Source organism: Medicago truncatula, chromosome 7 (assembly GCF_003473485.1).
Source record: "Medicago truncatula cultivar Jemalong A17 chromosome 7, MtrunA17r5.0-ANR, whole genome shotgun sequence".
Classification (NCBI taxonomy): domain Eukaryota; kingdom Viridiplantae; phylum Streptophyta; class Magnoliopsida; order Fabales; family Fabaceae; genus Medicago; species Medicago truncatula.
Window position 1 is genome coordinate 22,025,544 of NC_053048.1, and position 25,543 is coordinate 22,051,086.

Below are 25,543 nucleotides of genomic sequence, written 5' to 3' on the forward strand. Positions count from 1 at the left end.
TCTTATAAAAGGGAAAACACAGTGTCAGAGGAGAGTTATTTAATAAGAGATAGTTCATTGAGATAATCTTTATATTTGTACAAATTTTTAAATTATATATTATGTAATTAAAATGCTGCAATTTTTTGTTTTAAAAAAAGTTGCAACGTTGGAATATTTAAATATATATAACAAATTAAATGTCTGACAAGATTTGAGATTTCAAAAAAAGATTCTTCAAGAGATGACCCTTTTAAGCGTATTATTTTAACCTTGGTTGTTGCAAAACACGACAGAAGTACCATTACGATAGACCGTAACAATAGGTAAGTGACAAATATTTAAGCGTATTATTTAACCTTTGGTTGTTGCAAAACACGACAGAAGTACCATTACGATAGCACGTTAAATGACAATAATAAGACTATAAAATATGTTTGCAGTATTTTGCTTTCTTTACATGTGAAGTTTATTTAGGGTTGGAAATTCCAATTCCAAGGCATATTTTCTGTAGATCAAAAGCAAGAATGAGTGTCAACATAGATAATATTGCGATGGAGGAAGCACCCAATTTTTCTCCATCTTTACTAGTACCAAATGTTCAAGAAATGGTGAAGAAGAATCCGTTGCAAGTTCCTACAAAATACGTGAGGAAACAAGAAGAAATGGAGAAAGTAAATGAAATTCCTCAACTTTCTTTTGAGATCCCTGTCATTGATTTCATACTGCTTTCAAATGGGAGCATGGAGGAGTTGTTGAAACTTGAGATTGCATGCAAGGAGTGGGGTTTCTTTCAGGTAATTCCTCAGCTACAGAATTCTGAGTTGTACAAACAAAAGCATTTAATGTTACTAAAATATTTTTGTGTGCATAGATGTGTTTCTAATTTTCTCATCTTTCAAAATAAAATCAGTAGTAGGTTGTTCAAAACAAAAAATAATAAAAATTAGTAGTATGACTATTAAATTTAGAAAAAATAATTAGTATATCAAGTCATTTAAAACGAGACTTATATTTAAGGACATTTTTTTTTGGGTTAAATATGTTTTTAATTCCTATACAATCGGGAAATTATAATTTGTCCTTACTTAAATTTAATAGATTTTTTAGTACCTATAAAAAAAAAAAATTACATGTAATTTCAGTCTATGCTAAAACAAAGTTTGTTTAATTATCCTTAAACTCTTAAATTTTTTTATGATTTCTTTGAGAAAAGTTTAGAACATTAAGAAATGTTCATTTACTAAAACTTAAAAAAAAAATTAACATGAAATGAATGGAATATGAATTTTTTAAACGATAAAAGTAACAAAAATCTGGATGTAGAAATCAAAATTTGAGATACTTTTTTGCAGAGGAACTTTTAGTAATATTTTTAACATGTATACAAATAATTGTTCGAAAACTTAAGAGTTTAAGCATAATTAAACAAATTTCGATTTAACAGAGACTAAAACTGAGTGCAATATTTTTTTAGAGACCAAATAGAGTATTAAAAATAAACAAGGATTAAACTTAGAAGGTCCTAATTTTTAGGGATTAAAACATATTTTACACTTCTTTTTCTTTTTAAAAGATGCTTATAATTAGGGACATAAAAAAACAATGTATTCTACACACAAAATTTGTAATATTAAAAAAAAAAATTGCACTTGCACTCATAGTTCAATTGATAAAAGGCTTAATTACACTTTTGGTCCTTCTATTTTGACCAACTCATGGAAATGGTCCTATCTTTTTTAAATCGAACAAAATCGTCCTTAAACTATTTGTTTTTTGCAGTTTTAGTCCTATCTACCTATTTCCAACTCCAAAAACACACAGAAATGACAGTTTTAGTCCAACCACATATGCTCAACCATGAAATAAACAAAGAATAAAACATGTGGGTACAAGGAATCTACTTTATTCAGTACACTAACCTAATTTCCAAGACATGTTACATACCTGAAACATGTCTTAGAAATAAGAGTTTTTCTTGGTTTGTGTGCTGAACAAAGTAGATTCTTTGTACCCACATGATTTATTCCTTGTTTATTTCATGGTTGAACATAAGTGGTTGGACTAAAACTGTCATTTTTGTGCGTTTTTGGAGTTGGAAATAGGGAGATAGGACTAAAACTGCAAAAAACATATAGTTTAGGGATGATTTTGTTCGATTTAAAAGAGGTAGGATCAATTTCGTGAGTTGGTCAAAATGCAAGGACCAAAGGTGTAATTAAGCCTTGATAAAACTCAGATACTGTTAGTCAATAAAAACTTTGATGTTGCGTTTGTAAGGTCTAATTTTGCAAATTTGTCTACATGCCAAAAAAATTAAACCTTGATGTTGCATTATAAATTGTGGTTCTTAAATTTTTTTAAAACTCTTGTACCAACAACAAAATAGGTCCAACTAGTTCACATCGATGCATTGACATCTTTTTGACAATAAATTAGATTTTCGTTTGGTTTTCATCAAGTGCTACTTAAGATTGCAAGTATATACCTTCTGCAGATAGTGAATCATGGTGTGCAAAGAGAAGTTTTACAAACAATGAGGGATATAGCAGATGAGTTTTTCAAACTTCCAATAGAAGAGAAGGAAAAGTATGCAATGCTCCCAAACGACATACAAGGCTATGGGCATACCATTGTATTTTCTGAGGAGCAGACACTTGATTGGTCTGACTCACTAATTTTAGTGATTTATCCCACTGAGTACAGGAAGCTTCAATTCTGGCCAAAAACCCCACATGAATTCAAGTATGCATATTTTTGACAATTTAAAACTAAACTTAATAGTGATTTTGATTCTTTGAAGAGTATCCTTGGACATTGGTTAAGATGAAAAATATAGAAATAGTGTATCGAAAATGGTGAAAATTGATGAATTTAACGTTTTAAAAGTTAAGTTATTGTTGAATCCAATGCAAACATACTACTTTTGGATTCCTTAACAAGTGCCCTTATGACACTTGTTAGCAAGGACACTTGTTAGCATAACCCTTAAATTATATGTAAATCTTGCTATGAAACATTGATACAAACACCAACATCAAGACCAATATTGACATTCCAATGTCGGTAATAATTTATGAAAATAAATTAATTGAATGTAATTACATGTTTAACTGTCGGATACAAAAAAATGATGAGTGCTATGAACACTATCTTTCTCGTACTCTCTCTAACACTCATTTTCTTATTGGTCAAGTGGGTACCACATATTGGAAGTGGATTCCACATAAAGAGGTGAGACCCACATGAATTTCACCTAATAGCAGAGTGAATATTAGAAAGAGTGCTAGAGAAAGAATGTTCCTAGCATTTTTCTACCAAACATAACTTTAATCAAAAGTTTCAATGTTAAAGAATGAGTAAATAGTCAAATTCCCCCCTGAAATTGTAGGTTTCATCAATTACCTCCCTGAAATTAACAAAACTTCAATTACCCCCTTGAAATTGCATAATGTTAATCAATTTACCCCCTCCGTCAAATTTTTTTGTTAACTGTTTATGGTTATGATCAAATACTCCCCTGAAATTTTGCACTTATGTGCAAAATGACCCTTAAACTTGAAAATTTATATATTTTGTTTTATTCTTGACTCAAAAGATATTAAAGGCAAACAAATCAACAATTATTCATCATATAAATTTGTAGGGAATGTATGTTTATGTAGCTATTGGTCATATAAATCTTTATGGAAGATATGTTACTCTCATGTGTTTTAAATATATACATATATAGAAACTTTTTTAGAAACTTTTTTTTACACAAGTTGGTAATTATGTTAGAGTATGCACTCATAAAATACACAAGTCTTTGATAATTGTGTGTCCATGAAGAAAATTCATAGATTAATATCTGCAAAAGGAAGAAGAAACAAGACTTGTTGATAAATATGAAATATGAACGAAAAGGTTGCGTATGACAAAAACATGATTTCTTTGGCATATATTCATTCATTTTCTTGTGAATAGAATTTTTATGAAAATAGGTACAATATAATACTTGAAGAACTAAATGTATGATTTTTTGTAAGAAAAAAAATCTAAATTTTTAAGTTTAAGGGTCATTTTGCACATAAGTGCAAAATTTCAGGGGGGGTATTTTATCATAACCGTAAATAGTTAACAGAAAAATTTGACGGAGGGGTAAATTGATTAACGTTATGCAATTTCAAGGGGGTAATTGAAGTTTTGTTAATTTTAGAGGGGGTAATTGATGAAACCTACAATTTAAGGGGGGAAATTGATTATTTACTCATTAAAGAATAGTGTTATGATTTAAATGGAATTCACATGGTAATGCAGGGAAATAATAGAGGCTTATTCGAGTGAAGTGAAACGAGTTGGTTATGAACTTCTAAGTTCTTTGTCTGTAATTATGGGTTTGGAGAAGCATGCTCTTGTTGAACTACATAAAGAAGTACTTCAAGGTTTACGTGTGAACTATTACCCTCCTTGCAGCATGCCTGAGAAAGTATTAGGTTTGAGACCACACTGTGACTCAACCACCATTACCTTACTTTTGCAAGATGATGATGTTCCTGGGTTAGAAATTCGACACAAAGGAAATTGGGTACCGGTAACTCCCATAGCAGATGCTCTAGTTGTCAATGTTGGAGATGCAATAGAGGTAATTGAATAATTTCTTCTCTTTTTTCAAAACTTTAAAGAGAGACTCATCGACCACAGTCATAAAGAACTACATAAATACAAATTTCATTGAGAGTTTTCAATGTAAGTTCCAACTTGATACGTCAACCCATGTGGCATAGGTACTTTAGATTGAAGATGTGTTAGGTGTCTAACACATGTTGGTGTCTGACATCGGTTCAATCATCTTTCATGTTTTTCAATCATTACTAGTGTTAACACATGTTGGTGTCTGACATCGGTTCAATCATCTTTCATGTTTTTCAATCATTACTAGTGTCTAAGCGTAAGTGTCAGTGTCGGGTCCCATGTCAGTTTTTTTTATCAGCACTTCATAGGTGTCTGCTCCATAATTGAATTGTTTATGTTGTGAGCCTAAAGAAAACATGTTGGGTATGGCTCATAGTTACTGATAAGTCGGTCGCTTAGGTGATTGACTTTTGGGATTTGCCCAAAAGTTTGTTTGGTTGAGACTGGGGGAGCTTGAATCCCCCGTGATAAGGTTCAAGAGTAAACTTGTTATAGACTAGACCGTAATATTTAAATACAAATTATGTTATGTAAATGCTAAGCTTGATAAACAAAATCGTACAACATTCGCATTGTAGTCAAAGAGGTAGGTACAATTGACTGTTATAACAAAACATGTTTAGAGATTACTATAACAATTAACAAGCTTATAAAAAGAAAGAAATACTAACATAAATTCAGATAATTATATATCTACATTTTTTCACTTTATTCCTTTTGTGATCAGATATGGAGTAATGGAAAATACAAGAGTGTAGAACACAGAGCGTCACAAATAAGAACAAGAAAAGGATGTCTTATGCAACATTTGTGTTCCCTCGAGAAGATGTTGAAGTTGAGCCCTTTGACCATATGATAAATGCTGAAAACCCCAAAATGTACCAGAAAGTCAGGTATGGAGATTATTTGAGGGAATCCTTTGAAAAGAATATAGGAGGGAAAAACAAACACTGATATGGCAAGGAGAAAGGAATATGTAATAGAAGAATAACAAATTTAAGAAAAGACCAGTTTGAGAATACGAGGAAAGAAAATAAGTGTTACCTTTTTCATGTTTACAATTGTGTTTGTATTGATAAAAATTAGCGTAATGCTAGATTTCGCGAGAAGCACTTTCCCGAACATGCATTTTCAATTTCTTTATCATGTTGACATATCTCTTTCCTCCATATATTGTGCAAAAGCAAACATTTTAATTGGTCATTACTTTATTCTTGATGAGTTTGGGACACTTTCTTTCCCTTTAAATAGCACTGCTCTAAAAATTAATGATCTACTATATAATGTGAGAGTTTTCTCCCGAGAAGCTCACGAACCAAAAACGGCAATTGTACCAAAAAAATAAAACAAAAAAAGAGGTCTCACTTACCAAACATGGGAGTTGCCACAATAAAAGAAAAGCTGTGCTATATGGTACGACTCCCTTTCCGACGAATTTGCACGACACGCTGCTACACATAATTTGCTCAATGAATAGCCTTGAATATTGATGCTAGTTTATCTGTATTAATAGTAAAACAATAAAGTAAATACTAAAACAAAAAATAAGTATCAATATTCTTTGTTGCTATGGTCACTATGATCATCAATAAAACTACCCTCCAAAGCAGTATTTTCTTCGGTGGGATAAAGGTATAAACCATGAGAGTTTATTTAAATATTAATTAAAAGGATAGGATTGATCTATAGTACATAACACTATCACAACTCACAAGAGATATTTTGTGATTTCTCTTCAAATAAAAGAGAGAATAACCTTGTCGTGCAAGTGCAGCATATGCACGAAAAATGTTGTCGTGCTCTATATCATTTTTCATAAAAGAAACAACGCTCATGATACTTTCTTGAGAAAAAAATTCACTGAAAACAACATTTCCCAAAAATTAATTAGTTATTTATTACTCCTTCCATTTTAAAATATAAGTAAATTTTATTTGTTAGGTTCATTCAATTAATGATGTATGTGGTTCATAATATGGACCACATACATATTAATTGAATGAACCTAAAAAATAAAATTTGCTTATATTTTAAGACGGAGAGAGTATGAAGTGCCACGTGTGCACCCATGAAAGTCAACACAAGTATTTATGTGGTTCGCATAAGTTTTAACATTGTGATAATTTTATGTAAAAATGCAATTACCTTGGCATTATTGTGACACTCCAACATTGAGATAATACCATAAAATGCTACAACTTAATTGTTATTAAATCAGAAAAACTGTTACTAATTAAATTTAATAACATTTGAATAATTGTTAGGTAAAGCTCATGTTACTTAATAGCTTCAGTAACATTTTATAGTATTATAGTAGCCGAGTAAATGAACTTGAGGATGAACCTTATCTTGTAAAAATAGTGTGACATTAAGAATCAACATTAGCAAAATTATATAATCATTACGAGCCATTTTGTTGACACAGTCATTATGAGCTTTAACCCCTAGCCTGTGTCGTATCCAAATAGTAGGCAATCGGCATGTTTGACCAATCTAACTCTTGCAACTCTCTCATTTGTCTTTTCTAAGAAAAAAATGGATTTATTAGTTGTTGATGCTTTGAATGAAAGTAACACGTCCTTTTTTTTTTTTTTTTGAGGTAACACGTCCTTTCTATATTTTGTTCCATATACCAAGTTGATATTGGGAATTTGTATCGTACACTCGTAGATTGAGGTGTACCGGTACTCTTGCTTCATAAATCTATAAACTAACGATCAATTTTATGAAATAAATAGTTATTTGTCGACATTTATATTTTAGAAAATATGATTTCAGAAGAAAAACGCATCATTCATTGTTTATAAGAATCATAGTAATTTTTTTACATATTATCGTATAAAATAATCAAAGTTCTCTATTATGAGCGATAAAAATTTTAATAAAAAATATTCCGTTTACACTTTTGATGAATAAGATTTAATCATTATAATTATAAATCATAAAAAAATAATATTTTTCTTCAAAAAACAACTCAATTACTTATAAAATTAAAAAGTTGGTGTACCGGTACACTCAAATATGTTAGGTGTACCGTAGAATTTGCCCGTTGATATTTACCCACGTCACAAGGCTAGAGTCTTAGGAAACATTACCAAGAAAGACCGGTGTTGCAAATTGTAGTCAATGCTAACAGTTGACTCTTTCAATTTGAGACATTATAATGCATGTACTTATTGGATTAAATTTTTGTGGATTGAACTTGTTCCAACGAAACAAACTTTGAACTTTTCCACTTCTTTCACTTATCTATTTTTTTTCTTTCAAAAATAAGACTGATTAATCAATTTGGTTGTTCACAATTTTTTCAGATCAATTCAGTATCTAAAAAAATTAATTAAAATTTATTTTTATATTTTTATATATACTTTAAACAAATTAACTCATTGTATCAAAAGTGGGACCTATGATAAATATGAGGCTACATTCGTTAAAACTAATCAATTTCATTAGCTTGCTTGTGGCTAAACTCAACATGATTGATTTGAAAGCTATATTGAAACAATTGCTTACAAGTATTCATAATACAATCAAATTCAATGTTGTCATTGCTGCTTGTATTAGGATAGTCATCAACCTTCTTGGAATCAAGAACGAAATACATATTATCAAGATAAAGCTTTGCCACCCAATATAATACAATATATAATTCAACGACTTCACCATATATATACTCTAGGCAAAGAGGCAAGAACCAGACAATATTTGCAAGCACAAAGCATCTTGCATCATCCCTTATGCGCATACCAATCTCTATCTTATCAATAGAAGGAAGAAAAAGACACATCAATATTACACTTACACCTATTACGTGCTAGTCTCGACCACCTTTGACTCTTAACACTACTCGACTCTGGTTGATCAGTTGTAGCCACACCTACTTAAATGGAACCACAAAAATCTTATCTATAGAGCTCAATTTGGGGCGATCTCGACATGGTTTGTGTGACTTGAACAATCATGTAACACCCTAAACTCTTAAAACGATAAATCACGCAAATAATACGTTCATACAACAGATTTAGATGCTACTACTTCTATAAGTTTAAACATGCATCATTAATTTTTCAAAACATCGCAGCGGAATAATATCATAACGTCTGAACAACAGATAAATAAAATCTCCAAAGTATCCATGCCACATATCTCGTAATACATCACCAAATTAAATCTCCAATCTCAACATACTGAGTGGTAAATCTCATAAGGTCATAAAACATAAATATCAACAGACAGACACCCTAATCAGAGCGTGACACTAAGACTCCAAAATCAAAAGACGAGGTAGCTCCAAGCTAACCTCAAGCATACTCAGAAGCAAAGCAAAACCAAAGCACAGAAACTAATCCCGCAAGCCGTCTACCCATTCATACGAATAGGTACGCGGTCAACCAAATAGACACAAGGGGTTAGATAACATTCAACAATTAAAGTATAATCAAACATAAGCATTCAAGGATTTCATGCATAGCACAAAAACATACTCATCACTTGTAACACCCCGTTTTCCCAACATAAGAATTTCATTTAAATAATCAGAGTAATCATCACAAACGGAATGTCACACTTCTTAAAAATCATAAACGGAAATAAATAATAATTTATCTTTCAAAATTCAATAACATAAAAATTCATACTTCGCATCGGAATTTAATAAAAATTCATACTTCGCATCAGAATTTATTTCAACATCTAAAATAGTCTTTGGCACGAAGGCCTCATCATAAACATCTCATAAAAATTCAATATAAATCATAGTCATGTAAAATTATAAGCAATACGTAAAGAATAGAAAAGCATGCAACAAAGTCCCATCCCGTTACGTATCAGAGCACCTAAAGACACACGTGAGAGGGAAACCACTCACAACAGCAACTACAGCACCCTATTCTCGATCACCTGCAAGTTACTCAAACGAAGAGCAACATTTCCAAGCAGACGGGGTGAGATTTCACAAAACAATAATAATAACCATATAATTCATCAATTATATTTAACAACATAAATAACTTCAACATGTCATAATTAATAATGCTTCATTAAACACTTCATTAAAATAAAGCAACTAAACAATTCATGGACACAACTCTTGTAACACCCCGTTTCCCAAAATCAATTAAAATAATAATAATACATCAATCATCAGAGTAATCACAACGGGCATGCCACATTTCTTCATTTAAAAATCTTTTAAATAGAGTGTATATGAAAAATCTATTTAATCAAACGTCATTCATAAAATTTTCATTAAACTTGCAGCGGAATATTTGTAACATCAATAAGTCTACAATAATTATTCTTGGCATGAAAGTCATTTCAACATAAAATTCAATCACAAAGGGCTACATCAGCAATATTTCAAAAATGATACATAGGAAAGAATTCAAGCAATAAAATCCCATCCCACGTATCAGAGCCCTAGACACTGTGAGCCACCACCTACTACTCAGGATCACCTGCAAGTTACCCATAGGAATGGCAACATTTTCAAGCAGAAGGGGTGAGATTCTCAAACAATAATAATAATATATAATAACATAAATGAATCTAACACCCTATCATCATAAATCATTCAGCAATTATAGTATAGCATCATTAGCAACTTCATCATCCAACAGTAATCGAAATAGTAAACAATGACTCATGCGACAACCCGACTTCACCTCTAAGACTCATGCAGGACATGACAACTCTACTAAGACTCCTCAACAATTGCAACTATGCATGTGGTACCATAACAGAGCCGAAGCCCTCACCTTTATAGAATGGTTAAACCATTCTTTTATCAGGACATGAGTCCTCATCATAACATCGTTTTGAACAACATAGTGTTCCATCGTTTTTGAACGACAAAGCGTTCCAAGACCGAAGTCCTCATCATAACATCATTTTTATGCTTATGCAACTGACTCCACTTGTGTATATCTGCATACAACTCAACGACAAATGCATATGTACTCATATGACTCACCACCCCTTAATGCAACATGTTTCATTCACTTGATTCAAGTATTCCAACATCTTCAAAATTCATAAAAGTTAACCAACTAAATATCATCATAAATTAAGTAGGATTTTATGTCTATACAAAGGTTATACAAGCTAGAAGGAACACCTAGAAGTACTCAAAAGGATCCCTTAGTGCACGAAGCAAGGTTCAGAAAAAGGCTGACTAACACTCAGTTCGCTTAAGCGACGGCTAGCTCGCTTAAGCGACCATCTTACAGTAGGTCTGGGTTCAGTTCGCTTACGGGTCGCTCACGGCTTGCTTAAGCGAATTCTTGGCAGAATCAAACTTAATTTTCGCTTACCAGCTCGAGTGTAGGTCTTGGCAGAATCTAATTCCTGGGCAGCTACATGAATGTTCGCTTAAGCGACGAGTGCTTCACTTAAGCAACCACTCATCTGGGCAGGGTAAAAGTTACGATTTTCAGACTTCTCCTCACTCCAAAAACCCAGTTTTAATCCCCTGATCACCCAAAACGTTTTCCAGAAATGTTTACAAGTCCTATATACAATCAGACATCAAAAGGAACAGCAACTAAACATCAACAACATCAATTCAGCCCAATCAAGCATTCATTCAGAACTTCCAAAATTCATCCATCATATTCTATTTTCATTTCAATTACGATCAATATCAACAACATGGATTAAGAAATCATACTAATCATTCAAATACAACATTATAAACCTGATTCTTACACCTTTTCTTTCAAAATCATCATTAACCCTTATTTTCCCAATTTTACCTTAGGAACAGTTTAATTGATTAACTTTCAGAAATTACATATTATGACTATTGAAAGATAATCCCACCCTTACCTTAGAATTGCAAAGACAAATAGCACAGCAAAATCAGTTCCTAAGTTCTTCTCTCTTGGTCTTCTCTCCTTGCCTTAGCTTTTCTCTTCTCCACTTGTTTTCACGTTAAACTGTTTTCTGACTTTTCTTTCCTTAACTCCCTAAAACTATAACTTCTCCTTTTTCATTAAAACCTCCCTTATTACTATTAATTTCTAATTATTCCCCAAACTCTTAATTAATTCCATTATTCATATTATTCTATTTATATTAAATAAATTATATAAATAAATACTACACACCACATATATCACATATATTAATTAAAAACACACAAAAGACCCTAACTAATTCTAAAAATAATAAAATAACGACTAGGGCGTTACAACTCTTCAACTTGACAACGTGATAACTCGACTTGACAATGCGACTTCAACTTGACTATGCAACTTAACTTCTTAATCATGCATGTGGTAGCAATACAGGGCATCAAGCCCTCAATGTATTTAAGTATTAATATACTTCCAGGGCATCAAGCCCTCAACTTAATTGAGCAAAGGCTCCAGGGCATCAAGCCCCCAACATGAATGAGTATGCATGGACTCAACAACTTAACATCTTAGAACATCGACCTCTTATATATATCCAATAATTTGGAACAACATCTTCCATCTTAGACTGACTCATGCAGTTTAATTAATAGACAGCAGCAACATATACCGCACATTAACATATCCAAATATAATAATATCAAATGATAATCAACAACACTTAATCATCATATATAATCCACATAATGCGTATACAAATATGTAACATTATTAACAACAATAATTCATAGTATAACAGCTTCACATATCATCATTAATATTATATACAACCTCCATTCCTACCCCAAGGATCAACTCATAACATCTCGTGCGACAAAGATCGCAAAACCGTAAACAAGTATTCTGAATCTGTGCAGCTCGCGAGGCGAGCCACTCTACTCGTTATGGCGAGTTCAGGAAAAAGGCTAATTGGGTACTCTCGGGAACTTGACATTTTTCACCCAAAAATCCCATTTTTAAACTTTCTCGCGTTCAATCTCAATCTAAAAACCTACCTAATCATTCTTATACATATTCAGGCACTCAAAATCATCTAAAGCTTGACTTAATAAGTTAAATCACAAATCAGGTTTCTTCGTTGGTCAAACTCGCTATGGCAAGTGATTTGCTCGCTATGGCGAGCTGCAACATGCAACTCGCAAGGCGAAGGAAAAGTGCTCGCGAGGCGAGCGATGAAGATCATTACAGACTTAATAAGAATGAATACTAGTCTCACCCTTACCTTAGCAAAATCGAAATTGCAGCTTTCCTTGGTCTTCTCTCCTCTTGTTCTCCTTTTTTCCCAAACTGGTTGTACGTAAAAAAAAACTATTCCGACTTAGGTTTCTCCTATTTATCTCTTCCCATCTATTTTATCTTATCTCCTCTTTCTCCCCCAAAACTCTCTAAAATTTCAAAATAACCCATCAACTCAATATTTATTTTATTTTCAAATCTCATTTTATTAAACAATAAAATAAGTCACAACACCTCATTAAATCACTTAAATCACATAAATCATATAAATCATCTAAATCATCTTAATAGACTCTAAACTCAATAAAATTACTAAATAATTCAAAGTGGGCGTTACATCACTCATAGAATACTAACATCACATGAAAATTATCATACTTCTATCATAGCATATCAAACATATTCATTCTTACATCAAATCATAATTGAAGCTCATCACATTAACAATATCAATCAATACAAGAATTTATCACCTCATGTTTTATTTAGCTTAATCATCAAACTACCCGAAACTCATCATTTAGGAAATGTAATCATACATGCAACTTCACTCATTTTACATAAAGCACATATTTCACATGATGCATATAATTCATCTAATTTACATCAATCATATAGATTACATAAACTCTTGCCTAGTCAACCCAAAAAATACAATTAATCATTTCAAAAGTATAGGCAAAGAAATCATCATCAACTAAATTCACCAAGTGTTCAAGCATCACTAAAAATAACAAACATCATCATGTACACATCTTCACACAAATTCACATTATTCACCAATCACATAAATCACAAAATGTCATCAATGCACATATTCACCAAATCACGTAGCCAAATATGACACGATTTCACCAAATATTAAATGCATGCAATGATCTAGACTCTTTTCTAGTTGCATGTGGTACCAATTGGATTCCAGAGACAATATTACTGAATAATCCACCCATCGTCGTGATTTCCATCTTCGTGATTAATTGGATACAACCGGATATATTGTTACCGATTCATTCCCCCATCTTCGTGATTTTCCCATCTTCGTGATTACAATACTCAATGAATGCATGAACTTCAAGTAAAGACTCGATAATGCATAACTCAAAAACTTATCATCATTATATAACTTACACCATTATATAATATATCCCATCTTAGGGATTCTCATCATTAACACACCATTTGCATTGTCAAGTAATTACAACCCATACATCACAAATCATCATCAATTAATAAACTCCACATATTCATCAGCAATTATTTCATGTTAGAATCACCAAGGAATCATCATCATAATCATAATGGTTATAATCATCATCAAAACATCAACTTAAATGTCAACTCAACAACTATCACCTTAAAGAAACAATAACGTTTAACAATTCATATTTTTGCATAACAAACGGACAACTATTCGTATAATGACATTCATCATATTAAACATCCAATCATGATTAATTAATTCCTATTCTATCATATTAGCATGAATACAAAGTCAATTAAAAATTATCCGAACACGAAACCTCATTTTGATAAAGTTCGTATATTTTCTCAAAACTATCATTTTTCAAATAATTCACCGAAAGTCAAGCATCCAATTCCGATTAATTCCAAGATTTTCATTAAGTTCGTCTCACTTTATTATTTTCCAAAAGAATTTCATTTTCAAAGCAAAACTAAGTTTAAAGCTCACACACACATTTCAAAACCATTTCATAATCATTACTACCGAAAACAAACCAATTTCCTTGAGAAAAACGAGTTTCCGAAAATTTCATCTTCTTGAACATTTTTCAAATAATTTCAATTCCATTCACAAAACCAATCTCAATCCAATCCATTTGATGTTTCCAAAGGTTTAGAAAACATAACAATAGTTAAATACATTAAAAGAATCATGTAGGGATGTCCGGAACGACCCCAAACGCCCGGAACCTCCAAAACTGTGGGTTCTGTCCTGTGTCACTCGTCACGACACACATCAACCTATAATTTTGGCTCCTCTCAGGAACTCACTCCAAATTTTCACAAAACCCCAATTTTGATCCCCTTTGACCTAAATTTGTTTCCCAAACTTTGTTATTAGTTAACATACATCAAAAGACAATCATAACACTTACAAGCATGAAATCATAACCTGAATTCACATCAAAATCATCATCAATCTCATTTTTCACCAAAAACCCATATTTTCTCATTTTTTATTCAAACTTCACAAACAACTACACCAATTCAAACCCCACCAACATACAAACATGTATAACCATTTATGAAGTGAATTTGAACATGTTTCAATAGTAATCACTCATCAATTCATGGTTTACACTTAATTAAGCGAAAATCATCAAAACAACTTATCACCAACAACAACTATGAATTTAAGCACATAAACATGTCAATTCCATGAGTACATACCCATAATTACACTTAAATTAAGAGCACAAAATTCATCATCAAAAATCACAAAATTATAATTCATAATAATCACTTATGACCCATAATTGAAAAGAAGAAATTATTGCTTAATTGATGAAAGGAATCTATCCCCTTACCTCTAGGTCTTGAATCCACTAGCTTAAGCTTCAATCTCCCTTTAGCTCCCAAAACCCTAGCTTTCTCTAGTTTCCTCTTCTCCAAGTTGGTGATCTACTTTCTCTCTATCTCTTAAGTTTGTGAAATGAAATAATGAATGACTTAACCTAGTTTTTCTCATAAGAGTTATGTATATATACCACATTCTAATTGGGCTAAGTTTCTAATTGTCATAATGGGCACAACATCCTTACTACCTAATTATCGAAAGTTACTACTCACTTAATCCGTTAAAACACCAAATAATTATCATCTCTAAGTAATTACCCCAACTCCCTAGTAACTTCATAAAAATAACCATTCCTACTTCTCAAAAGTTACTACTCACTTAATCCGCTAAAACACCAAATAATTATCATCTCTAAGTAATTACCCCAACTCCCTAGTAGCTTAATAAAAATAAGCATTCTTACTAAAACGTCAAAAATAACCTTATTAATAAAATGACTAATTTATCCTTACTCATCAAATGACCAAAATACCCCTTAATGTAAAAATGACTAAAATACCCTTCTAGGCCAAATCCACCAATCCCAATTTAAATACACACAAAGACAACTAAGTACAAACAAACACATATAAACACACATAAATAATAATTAAAATAATTCTAGCTAAAAACGGGTTGTTACAAACCACGCTAGTGCCTAGTGAGATCTTGCTAGATGATGTGGTGTGGCATGATTTGAGCATTCAAACTAGTACTTAGTGAGATCCTGTTAGATGAGGGGAGTTGGCGTAACTTGAATAGTCAAATAAGTATTGAGTGAACTATTGTTAGACGATGAAAGTTGACATAACTTGAATAATCAAACTAATGTTGAGTTGGATCTTTCTAGAAGAGGTGAGCTGAAATGACTTGCACAGTTAAATTAGTGTTGAACTGCACCAACTAAGATATTACAAGGCATGTGGTATTGTCGCCTATACCAGTCCAAACATCTTTCATATTTTGACTAAATTAAATTAGTTATTTATTTACTAACATATTTCTAATTATGTTACATCATTTTTGCGACAAGTAATAAATATTAACTACCTTTTTTTATTATTGTAGGATAATCTAGTAAAATACTTCCTAGATTAGGGACAGTGGTTGTATTATATTTATCATTTTCAAATTATTATATTCACTTTATAAATACTTCCTCTGATCACTGTTATAAACGAAAAACAACTTTTTAAATTGATATATTTGGTCTATGATATATAGTGATCGAAGGGAGTATTTAATATACCAATCACTAACAATGATAATTTCATAAAATTGTTGATCTCAATATTCTTATGGAGTATTTGGAATTCGTGCCAGTTACTGTTATATGGATGTAGGTGGACAATTGGAAATGGATAGCAGGTCAGCGTGATGAAAGATCCATGGGTTCGAGGTGTTCAAGGTAGCTGAATTCAATCTCCACAAAGCCAAGGTGTGCAAAGTTTGAATGTATCTGATTTGATAGCTGCCGAGGAACGAGTTTGGGATATTGATAAGATTGAATCTTTGTTTCTAGATGATATGGTGCAAGCTATTCTCGACACACCATTGTTTACGAAAGTTCAGAATGATAGAATAACGTGGATGATGGAACGTAACGGGAGGTATACTGTTAAGAGTGGTTACAAACTGACTATGATGAAGTTGCTACATACCGATCAATTCCATGTTGAAGGAGAGTGACATAGAATCTGGAAGGTGAATTCCCCTCATAAAGCTCGTAATTTATTATGGAGGATGATGAGATAAAACCGCAAGTGCACGGTCTTACCAAAGTAGTAATAAAAGTATCGTTCCGACAGGGAGTTATGAATTCAATTATCTTTTAACAATGATTAAAATTAAAGTTTACAAGATTGAAAGTTGTATTTTTGTATAATTAAAATAAAATAACAATAATAAAATAAAAGAGGTGCCTTGAGATTATTGTTTCATCTAATTGACAAGTCCTTCACAAACCAAACTATTAAACTTATAACCTTATGTTAGACCTAACTTCTAAAGACAGTTTATCTTTTGTTCCTCTAGCAACCAAGCCTATTTCGCTGACTTGATTACTATTAGATTTTGGTCCTAAGTTGCAACCAAGCCTATTTCACTGACTTGATCACAATTTAGAATCCTTGAAGTTCGAAACTATATGTCTCAAAGATTGTAAAGACTATTTCGCTGCCTTTACAATCTTTGTCTAAATTCACTTGTTTGAATATCAAAGCTCCACTTTCGTTTTATGAATTGATATTTGAGATGATGGATTAACAATTATCAAACCCTCCACTTTCGTTTCCGCAGTTTGATAATGGTTAATTCATGTTAAAGCGGTAAATTTAGATTAGAGATTAGGGTTACATAAGATTAAGTCCATTGTAGACATAGAAGAGAAGAAGAACATAAAATAAAGGTGAACTTTTATTCAAAGAAACAATTGTCACTTCTTATTTCAGAGAACAAAAGACGAATATTTTTGATGGCTAGCTACTCTATTTATAGTTTACATTCGACTTAAAATCTAAGCAATCACTAGAATGTTCCACAAGTAAACTAAAACAGAGTAGCTTAAAATCTAAGCAAAAGCAGCAAAAGTAGTTCTGGAGGGTGGCACAGCCGTGCCAAGCCTAGCACGGGCCGTGCCAAGTTTCTGACTTGAGGGAGATATATTTTTGTCTCTGAATCTTCGTATTTTCGTACCGAATCAGCTCCAAAACCCCTTTCTTTTGCTCCAAAACTCAATCCATCAAATATTCGTTCCTGAAATATAACAATATGCAATTGTAGTAAAATAGCTCAAAAAGAAAATAATATTAAAATTAAATAAACTTAAATATAAATAAAACGAAACTAAATAACATATTAAAAGAGATAATAAATGACTCATCAGAGGATTTGCAGAGAGTGTGTTCCGACGCATCTCCGATTACAATCACGACATGTACAATGTGAGATGATCTGTCCCTGGTGTGATACGACTGTTGAGGACGATTTGCATGCTTTTATGGGTTGTACGGTGGCGCATGAGAGTTGGTATTGGGTAGGGATTTCGACTGTTCTGCATCTGCGTATTGGAACTATGAGCATGTTGACAGATTTTGTTTTTGATATATGTCGTTAAGAAAGCCGAGACATTGCTGGTCGGGTGACTTTACTTCTTTGGCAAATTTGGGCTGCACGTAATGATGTCATTTGGAATGATGCTTGTCACACTTCAATGAACATTGGGAGGACTGCACTAGATGCATGGCATCAATGGCAAGAGGTTCCTAAACATCATTCACCACCGGTTGTGCAACACGGGCATAATAGAGTGCAAGCTTGCAAGAAACCAAACGATACGTGGTTAACCAAACGATACGTGGTTGAAGTGCAATGTGGACGCATCGTTCCATGACCGTAACCATATTACTTCTTTTGCGTGTTGTGTTAGAGACTCCCATAGGCAATTTATTCGGGCTCAAACGAAATGGAAACGAACAAATATGACAATTTTGGAGGGAGAGGTAGTAGCCTTACTAGAGGCCCTTCAATTTGCTGATGCTAACAAATGGGACCGGGTTGTCTTCGAGTCCGACTCATCTACTCTAGTACAAGCTCCATCGTCTCCGGGCCATGGTGATTCAGAATTCTATGATATTGTTTCTAGTATTAGTTATCAGTTATCTTTACATTCCAACTTCAAGGTGAAGTTTGTTATGAGACAAGCGAACATGGTTGCTCATATTTTAGCTAGGGCGGCCTGTTCATGAGCTAGTCACCGTATTTTTTTTTATTATTATCCTTCTTGTATTGAACATTGGTTGATTAATGATAATAGTTAAATTTGTCTCTGTAAAAAATAAAAAAATCAAAATTCGTAGTTTTGCATTTAAAATAACAATTTTAATTTTTCTTAATAGTTGAATTTATCACTTCTCACTACTTATTAATACAATATTTTTGGTTTTTGTTTCCACAATCAATGACCTAAGGATACTTTTTAACATTTCCATAGTTTATTTAAAGGAAATGTTAACTATTGACTCCATGACACTCTTTAAGGATCTCAAGTAACAACTTTTTACGACAAGTTGTGTATTTAATGCTTTGGCAATTAAACTATTTAATGTATTTAATAAAGAATTTTTTTAATTTAAAATGCTTAAAGATTGTCTAGGGGCCCTCGTTAACTAGACCCGTTTATTATCTAATTTTTTCTTAATTTATATGAAACAATTAAGAGTTATGCTAACTTGTGCTCTTAGAGCACATGTTAAGTATTAATGTCATTTCATTATTGATAAGAATTTATTAAAAAAAATTAATATTAAACATTTTCCAACCATTAAATGTACTAACTCTTATTGTTAGTTAAAGGGGGTATTCATATATCAATGCATGAAAACCAAGACTTTGACGAAATCTCTTGACTTCGTGGACTTGCGTATACTTAAGACTGCTCAACCTAACAAATGTCACTCATAATAAATATAATAACGACCACACTCCTTTAACATTTTGATAGAAAAAGAAATCGACATGTGCCAAAAAATAAAATTGACCAGGTAATTCGATTATTTTTTTTTTAATTTGATAAATTAATGTGATATACTATTGATATGACATAAGATGAAAGACATAGAAAGAAAATAAGGTGCTAACAGATAAAGAATAGTTGGTTCAATTGCAACAAAATATAGGGAATACAAATATTTTTGTTCAAATATTCTTAGAGAGTGGTCTTTTAGTCGTTGTTTTGCTAAGAAAGGTCATACTTTTGATTAGTTTTTTGTACATTGGTTGTCTTTGTCACCTCGTTCCTTAGAACTTTCCCTTTCTCGGGATAGATCCGGTTTCTCTTTCCATAGGTTTTACATTATATGACTCTGATGTATTGGTTCAGACCTCTCCTACTTTTATATTTTATTTGCTTAGATCAAAAACAATATTTACCTTAAAAAAGACTAAAGAAGAAATTTTGTGTTGGAAATGGTGCATTTTAAAAAGTAATTTTTTTTACTTAAAATTAACAATTATTTATGTTTTTTATTTTTAACAAGTACTACTACATGACAATTGTTAGCGAGACCTATTAAATAATGAGAAATATTAACGAGTGTTTCTAAGACACTCTTTAAGATCCTTAAATGGTACTACTCCCTTCGTTTTTAAATATAAGCAAAATTGAGTTTTTAGATTCATTCATTTAATGATGTATATGATTCATAATATGAACCACATACATCAATAAATGAATGAATTTAAAAAGTCAATTTTGCTTATATTTAAAAACGGGGGGAGTAAATTTGTATGAAAATCTATGTAATCAATGAAATAAAATTTGAATTATTCAAATTTTTGAAAGAATAACTACATAATTTCAAATCCTTAAAGAGTGTCTCATTGACACTATTAACAAGACTCATAACAAAAAATAAATTAATTGTTATATACGCACTAACAATGTAAATTATATATATTGCGAGAAGTGAGGGAAAATGTTAGTAGCCATAGTCAAACTCTAAACCTCCTTAATATTTTTCAATGTCTCAAATCTTTTTTGGGCGTAACTAAGTAATCCTTCGCGCAATTTTTGTGATTAATCTTTCGAGTCTTGTAGAATCTAGATGTGTGGTAAACTTTCTTTAAGTTTTAATGTTATTGTATGCCCAAAGCTGGATTCGTTTCCAAGCTCTTGATTAAACTAAAAGAGACTGACACTATCTCATCTAAGCGTTCTTGGTTTTCAATACTTTAAGCAATGTGCTGCACCTTTGGGACACCACTTATTATATTACTTATGAAACACCCTTGTTTTATAACTTCTCCCTATAAATATATGAAACACTACATGAAGCAAACAACATTAAAAACATATTTTGCGGTATTCACCCTATAAACAAATCCCACCATGCTATTCCTATTTTCAAACCTTCAGTCCATGAAGTTGTTACCCTTTTGGCTTTTTCTTTTGACTTATTTTTGTGCATTCACAACAGCTACTTCAACTACTTCATCAAGAACAATACAAAATAGTGAAGCAAATAATTTGTTGATGTGGAAAGCAAGCCTTGACAATCAAAGCCAAGCTTTGTTATCTTCATGGAGTGGCAATAATTCATGCAACTGGTTTGGAATTTCTTGTAAAGAAGATTCCATTTCTGTCTCTAAGGTAAATCTCACAAATATGGGATTGAAAGGTACGCTTGAAAGTCTTAACTTCTCATCACTTCCAAATATCCAAACCCTAAACATAAGTCACAATTCCTTAAATGGAAGTATTTCTCACCATATTGGAATGTTGTCCAAACTTACTCATCTTGATCTTAGTTTCAATCTTTTCTCAGGAACAATTCCATATGAAATAACACATTTGATTAGTCTTCAAACTATATATTTGGATAATAATGTTTTCAGTGGTTCCATTCCTGAAGAAATAGGTGAATTAAGAAATCTGAGAGAACTTGGTATCTCATATGCAAATCTCACAGGGACTATCCCAACTTCCATTGGGAATCTGACCTTGTTGTCATATTTGTATTTAGGAGGAAACAACCTTTATGGTAACATTCCAAAAGAACTTTGGAATTTGAACAACTTAACCTTCTTAAGAGTTGAATTAAATAAATTCAATGGGTCTGTTTTAGCTCAAGAAATTGTGAAGTTGCATAAGATAGAGACTCTTGATCTTGGTGGTAATAGTCTTTCCATTAATGGTCCTATCCTCCAAGAAATTTTGAAGTTGGGAAATTTAAAATACCTTTCTTTTTTTCGATGCAATGTCAGAGGGTCTATTCCATTTTCTATAGGAAAGTTGGCCAACTTGTCATATTTAAATTTAGCACACAACCCTATTTCTGGCCACCTTCCTATGGAAATTGGAAAGTTAAGGAAGCTAGAATATCTATATATTTTTGACAATAACTTATCTGGTAGTATTCCTGTGGAAATTGGGGAGTTGGTGAAAATGAAAGAGTTAAAGTTTAATAACAATAATCTTTCTGGTTCGATTCCTCGTGAAATTGGAATGTTGAGAAATGTTGTTCAAATGGATTTGAACAATAACTCTCTCTCAGGTGAAATCCCGCCGACAATTGGAAACTTAAGTAATATACAACAACTTTCATTTTCTCTGAACAATCTCAATGGGAAACTACCAATGGGAATGAATATGCTTTTGAGTTTGGAAAATCTGCAAATATTTGATAATGACTTCATTGGTCAGCTGCCTCATAACATTTGCATTGGTGGGAATTTGAAATTTTTGGGTGCTCTAAATAACCACTTCACCGGCCGAGTTCCTAAGAGTTTGAAGAATTGCTCTAGCATTATAAGACTTAGACTTGACCAAAACCAACTTACTGGAAATATAACACAAGATTTTAGTGTTTATCCAAATTTGAATTACATAGACTTAAGTGAAAACAATTTTTACGGACACCTTTCATCGAATTGGGGAAAGTGTCAAAACCTAACAAGCTTCATAATTTCCCATAATAATATATCAGGTCATATACCACCAGAAATAGGAAGGGCACCCAATTTGGGTATACTTGACTTATCTTCAAACCATCTCACAGGGAAAATTCCGAAGGAGTTAAGCAACTTGTCTTTGTCCAAACTTTTGATAAGCAACAACCATCTCTCCGGAAACATTCCTGTCGAAATATCATCCTTAGATGAGCTTGAGATCTTAGACCTTGCAGAAAATGATCTAAGTGGCTTCATCACAAAACAACTTGCAAATTTGCCTAAGGTATGGAACTTAAATTTGAGCCATAACAAATTGATAGGAAATATTCCTGTTGAATTGGGACAATTTAAAATCCTTCAAAGCCTTGATCTGAGTGGAAATTTTTTAAATGGAACAATACCATCAATGCTTACACAGTTGAAATACTTGGAAACATTGAATATCTCACATAATAATCTTTCTGGCTTTATTCCCTCTAGCTTTGATCAAATGTTAAGCTTGACATCTGTTGATATATCATATAACCAATTGGAGGGTCCACTCCCCAACATTCGAGCTTTCAGAAACGCTACAATCGAAGTGTTGAGAAATAATAAAGACTTGTGTGGTAATGTCTCTGGCTTAGAGCCCTGCCCGACATCAAGCATTGAATCTCATCATCATCATCATACTAACAAAATCTTATTGATAGTTTTGCCCCTTATAGCTGTTGGAACTCTAATGTTAATATTATTTTGTTTCAAATACTCATATAATCTCTTCCAAACATCAAACACCAACGAAAACCAGGCTGGAGAGAACATCATTGTACCAGAAAATGTATTTACAATATGGAACTTTGATGGAAAAATTGTGTTTGAAAACATTGTGGAAGCCACAGAAGATTTTGATGAGAAACATCTAATTGGTGTTGGGGGGCATGGAAGTGTCTACAAAGCAAAGTTGCACACGGGCCAAGTAGTTGCTGTGAAAAAGCTCCATTCAGTGGCAAATGGTGAAAATCCCAATCTAAAATCTTTCACAAATGAAATCCAAGCTCTAACCGAAATTAGACATCGTAATATTGTGAAGTTGCATGGATTTTGCTCACATTCTCAGTTTTCATTTTTGGTTTATGAGTTCGTAGAGAAAGGTAGTTTGGAGAAAATTTTGAAGGATGATGAAGAAGCAATTGCGTTTGATTGGAACAAGAGAGTGAATGTCCTTAAAGATGTAGCTAATGCTTTATGCTACATGCATCATGATTGCTCGCCTCCAATTGTTCACAGAGATATATCAAGCAAGAATATTCTTCTGGATTTAGAATATGTGGCTCGTGTCTCGGACTTTGGAACAGCTAAGCTTCTTGATCTTAATTTAACTAGCTCAACCTCATTTGCATGCACATTTGGATATGCTGCTCCAGGTTATTTCCCTTTCTTTAATCTCATTAAGACATAAATAATATTATAGTTAATAATTTTGTAACAAAACTATTTCGTACATGATTCCTATTTTTGTTTTCGTACAGAACTTGCATACACAACAAAAGTGAATGAGAAGTGTGATGTGTATAGTTTCGGGGTATTAGCATTGGAAACACTTTTTGGAAAACATCCCGGAGATGTTATATCTTTATGGAGCACCATTGGATCTACACCTGATATTATGCCATTGTTGGACAAACGTCTCCCGCATCCTTCGAATCCCATTGCTGAGGAGTTAGTGTCGATTGCAATGATAGCTTTTACATGTTTGACTGAAAGTCCTCAATCTCGCCCTGCCATGGATCTGGTTTCAAAGGAGCTAGCAGGTTTCCAAGGAGCTTGTAATGTCAAAATGGTTTCACACAAAAAGCAAAAAGATCCTACTTATTGAATATGCTTGAGTTTACTTACTCCTACATGGGTTTTTTTTTTTTATATTTATTTTGTAAGCCTTTTCTTAATTTCTGTTTGTATTATGAGTTCTTTTAAATTTGTAGTTTCTAAACTTTAATCAATATGTGCAAATTTGTTGTGAACCTCTCCTCTTAATTGACAGCATCATCACATTGGTCATTAGATTTCTCTCTGCAGTCCTCAAAGTTATCATATTGTAAGATAACATCTCTGCATAATCTTTTCAAATGCATGATGAAAAGATTATGCAACTGTTATTTTCTCCTGTTTTCTCCACACGTCAAGTTTATTATTGGTGTGATTTTCACCGAATTCACAACATCGCTATTGATACATCAAAATAAGCAGTAAAAGTGTAAATAAAAATCATTTCCAAGAAGATTGAACTGGTTAAAGCTATGAATTTTTAAGCTAGAAAATAAAAAGGTAAAATGTAAATTCATCATTTGAAAGCTGTGGTTCCCATTGTTTAGTTTCACTACACTCTGAAACTTCCAAAATTCTTTTATAAGTTCAATGTATGTGTCACAAAACATGCATGTTTCAATCTTCTATTAGATTCAAGGTTCTTACACAACATGCAATTTCTATGAAGTTCATTAGAGTCTGAAGTCAAGAACACGAAGTTAGTTATATTTGGTTATTGGAAGACGCAAGTTTGCAGAAGGAATATAAGCCTGGAGCAACGACTATTTTATAGGAATTAGAAGGCATTGGATGCTTATCCATTGAAGAGCGCAAGAAAATGACAATATTACAATTGTACAACCATTACTCCACTCATGTTTGCATATAATACTACTACAATTGTGTCTACACTAGTTAACTCTCC

The 25,543-nt window shown here is 32.3% G+C and overlaps 1 protein-coding gene and 1 pseudogene across 1 annotated transcript; both read left to right on the top strand.

Annotated features, from left to right (window-relative positions):
- The first annotated feature begins 371 nt into the window (after positions 1–371).
- On the top strand, positions 372–5,775 carry LOC11427078 (protein SRG1-like; annotated as a pseudogene).
- Positions 5,776–21,240: 15,465 nt separating this feature from the next.
- Positions 21,241–24,812, top strand: LOC11429138 (MDIS1-interacting receptor like kinase 2). The gene is made up of 2 exons (XM_039827436.1): positions 21,241–24,236; positions 24,342–24,812. Exons 1-2 carry the CDS (start codon positions 21,269–21,271, stop codon positions 24,686–24,688), a joined length of 3,315 nt encoding a protein of 1,104 aa, XP_039683370.1. The 5' UTR covers positions 21,241–21,268; the 3' UTR covers positions 24,689–24,812.
- The last annotated feature ends 731 nt before the right edge of the window (positions 24,813–25,543 follow it).